Source organism: Apodemus sylvaticus, chromosome 21, assembly GCF_947179515.1.
Source record: "Apodemus sylvaticus chromosome 21, mApoSyl1.1, whole genome shotgun sequence".
Classification (NCBI taxonomy): domain Eukaryota; kingdom Metazoa; phylum Chordata; class Mammalia; order Rodentia; family Muridae; genus Apodemus; species Apodemus sylvaticus.
Window position 1 is genome coordinate 25330105 of NC_067492.1, and position 6696 is coordinate 25336800.

At 55.1% G+C, this 6696-nt stretch overlaps 1 protein-coding gene across 2 annotated transcripts; it reads right to left on the reverse strand.

The window, feature by feature from the left end:
- Nucleotides 1-6415, reverse strand: Cmtm3 (CKLF like MARVEL transmembrane domain containing 3). Of its 2 annotated transcripts, none has more exons than XM_052166218.1 (6): nt 6360-6415; nt 5865-6080; nt 3202-3357; nt 2231-2326; nt 1703-1823; nt 1-465 (listed from the first exon to the last, which is right to left on the reverse strand). In XM_052166218.1, exons 2-6 carry the CDS (start codon nt 6009-6011, stop codon nt 431-433), a joined length of 555 nt encoding a protein of 184 aa, XP_052022178.1. In that variant the 5' UTR covers nt 6012-6080; nt 6360-6415; the 3' UTR covers nt 1-430. The 2 variants fall into 2 exon arrangements, with proteins under 2 accessions (XP_052022178.1, XP_052022179.1); XM_052166219.1 differs by lacking the exon at nt 6360-6415 and adding an exon at nt 6251-6324.
- Nucleotides 6416-6696: the final 281 nt, after the last annotated feature.

Genomic DNA, 6696 nt, shown 5'->3' on the forward strand with positions numbered 1-6696 from the left:
TTATCTCAACGAAGTGCAGGCTGGGGCTGGCGGCCCAGCCTGCTGTGGTTTTATCTGTCCTTGTTAGTAAAAGGAAGTCCCGCCCCCACCCCATGCTGCCACATGAACTGCAGAGACTGGCTCCGTCTGATGTGTGCTTCTGTGGGGCAGTGAGGTTAAAGGGGCTCGAGGACAGAAAGGAGAAAGAAGGAGAGGCCAACATGCCCTACCATGCTAGCTCGTGTGGAATTCCAAGGTGAGGATTCCAAGAGTGAGTTGGCCAAGCCAACACAGCCAGTTTAGGATGTGAGGCCTCGGGAGTGTCACCTCGAGAGACACAGGCTCCCTGTCTGCTCTCCCGTGAGCACTCCCTGCCATGCTCCTGTAGCTCCTTCAGGACAGCATGGGAGGGAGGGCCGAGTGGCTCCAGTTGTCACGCGCAGATAGGCCTTCAGTCAGAGTCTGAGTCAGAGTTGGAGTTCTCTTCTGAAAGGAAAGCAGAGGGTGCTGACACCAGTCCCTGGGCCGTGGAGTAGGAGGTAGGGGCACTACCAGCCAGCCAGCAGGAGACCTGGACCCAGCCTCTCCCATCTCAGTGGCAGGCTGGGCTTCGGGGCACAGGGAGCGGAGAGTAGGCACTTCTACTCAGCCCACAGCCCAGATGCTTCCTTCCCAGGTGGTCCAGGCATCCCGGACATCCCCTCTCCCCTGAGGATGTCAGGACTATACACCTGTGCGCTTTTCTCTATCCCCAATCAAGACAATAATTCTTCTGCCTGAACTAAAGTACACGGAACCACGGGGCAAGCTTTTTTTTTCTTTTTTCTTTTTGGTAAAGCTATTTTATAGCTGTTTATAAAGATTATTCTGGAACCATCTGCCTCATAAGGCAAAGCACTGTACTCTAATGCCTGTCCCTAGTACTAGCGGCTGTTTTGATCATTGTCACATTCCTTCCCAAGCCCTGGTTCTCCCCGCCCCCTCCTTATTGCAAAAACAACTAGTTTTACATTACATCCCTTTACATTAAAGGGACACAATATTCAAAATGTATGTTCATGGACATTTATGCGCTGATCCCTGAGCTGGCTGGAAGCTAGTGGCCCTTAAATCTAACCAACTAGGTCGTACTTCAGGCATTTAGTACTTAATGGAGAAGATCCTGTGGCCAAGACCCGCCCTGAGCAAACTCTTGTCCAGCCACAGCACTTGCTGACCTGCTCCAGAGAAGTACGTGGCTCAGGTGCACTTTCTTTGGAAAAAAGATCCAATCAAGCCAGGTAAGGGTTGCCATGAGTTTGAGACCAGCCTGGGTTACAAAGTGAGTTCTAGGCCAGTTTAAGTTATACGGATGGACTGAAGTCCATCTTCAAAAACAAACTCAAAACCAAACAAAATTCAGGCCAGGCTGTGCCAGTGTTTGGGTGCTGTGAGCTTCCAAGCAGGAAAGAGGCTGGGTCTAATAGGTAGGTCCCAGATGAACCGATGCCCTAACTAGCTGCCTTGGTGCATATTAGGGAGCCTCCCGAGGGGCAGGTATACACTCACTCCCCCCTCCTGCCAAGCTGAGGCCCTAAAGACTAGCCTTGAAGGGGTGTGACAGGTAGTCTGTAAAACACAGCCTCAAACAAACCCGGTGTCCCCAAGGAAGGGCAAAACCCTACAGCCGTCCTGAAAGCGGTCAGCTCTGTTCTTTATCAGAAACCACAGATTGGCCACTCACCTTCTGTCCTATGGGTGGTGGCCTCATTCCCAGAGTCTCCTTGCTTGAGGAATTTGGCCACTTCATTAAAGATCAGGTAGAAGTCAATTGCGAACACAATTGTGGCAAAAAAGCCAAAAACCTGTGGGATACATGCATGGCATATGGCAGGGGACACAGACAGGAAGGCTAGAAACATTGCAAGGACCTCTGGGTTCAGAGACCAGGAGCTGGGGCATCACCGAGCAGCACTAAGAAATGTCCCAACCAGGACAGATGGGCAGGCACAACCCTTGAGTTACTGGCAAATAAGAGAAATGGGCTGTGGGCCTGGTAGACACCAGCCTCCCATCTGGGGGGCAGAGTAAGTCTCCAGTTAGCAGACTGGAATGGCAGACAGCCACACAGGGACCCAGGGCCTAAGCGGGGGGCAGGGGGGCCCAGGATGTCCCCAGGTCCCACCGGAGTGGGTGCCAAGGGGGCATGATCTGGCGCTGTGGGCGGGGCGATGGATGTTAGGTGTCATCAGAGAGGTAGGGCAGTACTCACTCCAGCTGCTTTGTAAGCCCCATCTGAGTATTTGGCAACAGCAGTGATGGAGATGACGAAGTAGATAAGAGCAGCGGTGACACAGCGCAGGAAGTCCTGAGGAGAGAGGGGCATGTCCACACCGCTCTGACCTCCCACAGTAGGGCACAGCGTGGGCATCCAACACACCCAGCCCCGGCACCCATGGAGTCCCTGTCCTGGCTCCATTTGCCTGTCCTGGCCCTGAATCTAGTCCTCAGGTATCTCTTGCCCTGAAGGTTACCAGCGACGTACACTACCCTGTCCCTGGTCCAGCTGTATTTTCTCTGCAAATAGCAAATGGGGCTAGCCTAGGCTACAGCTTGTTCTGCAGAAGTGGAGAACATCTAGCTCTCCAAGAGTCTTGGCTTTGCCACAGTGAGATCCATGTATGATCACAGTCTCTGCTTGCTCCCTAAGGTGAGGCTGCCGTGTGCGTAGCTATCACCAGATGGTTATAGGGACACTGGAGATTTAAGTCTAGAGAGCAGGGTTCAAGCCCAGTGTTTGGTCCCTTTCTTTCAGCGATGTATCTTATCCATTAAAGGGAACTCTCTCAGGGCTGCAAAGTCTTCGGGTGGTCACACAAGGCCAGATGACTAGACTCTAGGAAGTCCCAAGTCCTCAGTTACCCTATGCTGCTGGAAATGGCTTGAAGGAATCTCTGTGGCTGAGGCACATTCTTCCTCCAAGGTCAGAGCAACTGCTCCACCTGGTGGTCAGGATGCCCCTGTGCCCAGCTTCCCAGACCAGCTCAGGAGGCTCCTACTCAACCCATCAGGTCCATGGTCCCAGTGCTGCTGGGTGGGCAGGGGTAGAGACGTGTGAGGACCCTGAATTATCTGAAGCTTTCAAACTGCTCACCGTTGCTGGGGACAGCGGGGCTGACATGTGGCACCCCAGATTCCTCGGGTGACAGCCAACCCTTTCCTCTCGGGTCCCCTGATCCTTACCATCATGGGCCAGCACAAGCCCTGCCACTTGTCATTCAGCTGCATGGCGTCAGCAAAGAGGAAGTAAACAGCCAGCAGGAACTCCAGCAGAGGCACTGTGAGGAAGGCGGATGCAGAGGACACCACGTAGCAGATGAAGGTAATGAATGAAAGACCCTGCGGGAGAGCAAGGAGACTCAAACCCTCTTACTACCCCCCAGGATATAACCCTGAGTCCATCCCTTGCTGAATCCCTGCTCGGACCTCATCTTGAAGCCTTCCCCCCACATGGCTCTACGACAGAATATAGCCAACCTAGCTGTGTCCACAAGGGGGCAGACCAGAGCTAAAATCCACTGCTATGGAAACCTAACTTCGTTAATGAGGATGTGCATGGAGAAGTGGTTAAAGTTGAAATGTACTGACATCTGCAGTTGAGTTTGAATGGTTGAAAGCACAAGGAAGGTGGATGGAAGTGGGTGATTGGCCGACCACTGTTAGCCACGGTACAGTTCAGGTGGGGGATGCAGGGGTGTGGATAGAGATATTTTGCACCTGCAAATCTTCATTAAAACAACAATAGCTATGCATGAGTCTGGGGCTGCAGCTCAGCTGGTAGAGTACTTGCCCAGTGCACACAAAGCTCTGGGTTCAATCCCAAGCACTGTATAAACCAGGTATGGTGGTACAAGCCTGTAATCTTAGCTCTTAGGGGAAGCAGGTCAGATGTTCAAAATCATCCTCAGCTTTATAGCTAAGGTTTTAGGCAGCATGATAGGGGGTACATGAGACCCAATCGCAACAAAATCATAACTCTCTCGGAGAGAGTACTGACACCGGGTTCCTGCTGTACCATTCATAGTCCACATGGAAGATCGGGCTAGCTATACCATACTGACCGGAAGCCTGGTCCAAAAGCTGTAGGTATGGAGGATGGAAAGGCTGCTAGTTAGTACTGTGGACTTTGTACATTACAGGAAAACAAGATGAGGAAGATAGGCCAGTGGCTTTTCAAGCCCAATCCTTGCTAAGGTTTCTGGATTTCTTGGCTTCTGAACACCACTGGTGCGTCACTCACAGCCTCTCTTTAAAAGCAGACCTGGTGTCACCCAACTAGTCAGAGATATGTACTTAGGTCATTAGAGGCCTTCATCTTCCTTCATCTGTCACCAGGGCCGGCTTTGAGCCTATCCATAGCTTAGTGGTTTAAGGGGCTGTAAGGGAGAAACCCAGGTGTCCCGTAGGAAGTATCATGGCTGCTTCAAACAAATGAACTGATCTCAGGGACCCCCCCCCACTCCCACCTCGTTCACTGAACAAGTCATGGGGGAAGCTGAGCTTCCCTGGGGCAAACAGGAAAGTAAGGCTTAGAGAAAGGCTTTTTGACGTAGCTATCAGCTCCTACCGAGGCTGCTCTTCCGTCTCTCCTCTTTCTGTTTCCGTGGTCCTCAAGAAGGTTTGGTTCTGACACTCCGCTGCCCCAACACACACCCCTTGATTCCTGTTTGCTCAGTCCTCAATTCTTGGCGGCTGCTTCTTTCCCTGGCTTTCTATCCAGGTCAGACTCCCTACTTGCATGGGACCGAGGGGAGGAATGACTTGGGGTGGCTCCCCTACACCCTGTGAGCTTACCCCTCACCCTTCATAGTTTCCTAGGCCTGGATTTCTGGCACCCAGCTAGGGCCAGGACATCTTATGAGTTCTGGTTGGCATGCACCCCTTTTCCATGAAGGGGTACTAGGTGGGGGTAGGTAGGGTAGGATTGAAGCCAGTGGTCAGTGGGTACCCCCCCCCCCCCCCCCCCCCCCGCCCAGAGGCTTCCAGAAATCTGAAATAGCCAGTCAGAGAATGAGCTCTAGGTTCGCTCTAAGTACCTCACTTAGGAACAAAGTATTAGGTTCTACTGTGACCTCAGGGTGGCTGCCTCCTTCATAAGTCCTGGGGTACAAGGGAGAGATCCTAGGGCAGACACCCCCACACCCCATCTGTCCTCAAGGCCAATCGATGAATCACTTGTCAAGTTTCCTAGCAGTTAAAGTCACTGTTTCTACTATCCCCGACTCTAAGTGGGAACAGGTCGGATATTAAGTTGATCTGAGCAACAAGTGGTTGTCACCACGGGCTGTTTCCTCCTTCCTCCGTCCCTCCTCCCACCCCTCTCCCCATCACCATAGGCTCCATGCCAGTTCCCGCCCCACACGTGATGGTGCCGGAGTGTTGGGAGGACAAAGGAGACCTTCCTATCCGGGTGGGGACAAGCAGGGAGGGGGAAGGGCATGAAGTCACCCCGCTGGATCGCCACCCTGAGGTCTGCCTGCACCTTCACTACGTGGCCCCGGCCTCACCCACTCCCGGGGGGCGGGGGAGGGGGCTCATCCCACTCCGCCCGGATCTTCACTACTCAGGCGGTTCGGTCTCAGCCGAGGAGGTGGGAGGGTGTGCAGAGCAGGCGACGCCAGAAGGAGCCGAGCATTCCCGCCCCCCCCCCCCCCCCCCCCGAGAGGGAGGAGGCGCTCGAGGGAAGCCGGGAAGACCAGGGCTCGGGCCTGATTCTGACTTGAGCTCCGCTGCAGAGAAGCCTTTGGAAGCTTGGGGGCGGTGGACTAAATTCACGCGACTCTCCAGAGCTGGAAGTGCAAGGGCCCGGGGCTGGGGCGCGGGGACCGGGCTTCACGCGCACTCACCGACTCGGCCAGCAGGAGGCGGCCTTTGAGAGAGCAGAGGAAGGCGCGCGCCGGCAGCAGGGCTCGCAGCCCCGGCACTGTCCTGCCACTTCGGGGGCCGTGCGTGGACTCCGGATCGGGCTCTGGCTCTGCGTCCGGGGGCCACATAGCGGCGCTCTCTGGTCGAGCCTTGGTCTCACTGCCTCACCCACCGCTCTGGAGGGAAGCGGAAACCCGCTGTGCGGAAGAAGAAAAAGTGGAGTTAGACTCGGCCTGGGACTCATCCTCCGCTGCCCCGCCCCCACCGCCCCCATCCCCACCCACAACTGCCCCTCGAACCCTGCCCCGCCCATCCTCCCTCCGTTCATTCTCCACGCGGCCCCCGTGTTTCTTGGACGCTGCCTTACCCATCTGTCCCGGAGATCCTCCCATCTCCTCCTCCCACATGGCCCCTCTGACTCAGTCCCGCCCATAGCCTGCTCCATCCTCCCAACCACTCCTCATTGCCCCTCAGACCTAGTCCAGTCTGTCTCTCTCCGTCTTCTCTATTTCCCCTTACTTCCTCTGCCCCTTCACTAGCCCTAGGATCCTTCCCTGCCCCCTGTCCTTCCATTCTCAGTTCCCCCTAAGTCCTGTCCCGCCCACCAACCCCGGCGCACCTCACAGTCCCTCCGATCCCGCTCTGCTCACTTCCCCACCCATGGGTCTTTGCACCACACTGCCCGCCCCCGCGACCACCCTTGTCCCTCTATCCTCGAGTCACTTCTCATTCTCCAGACCCCCACACCCCCTACTGCTTCTGCGCCCCACCCTATCCCTGTCCTTCTCTCTGCTAGTCTCTCACAACCTCTCC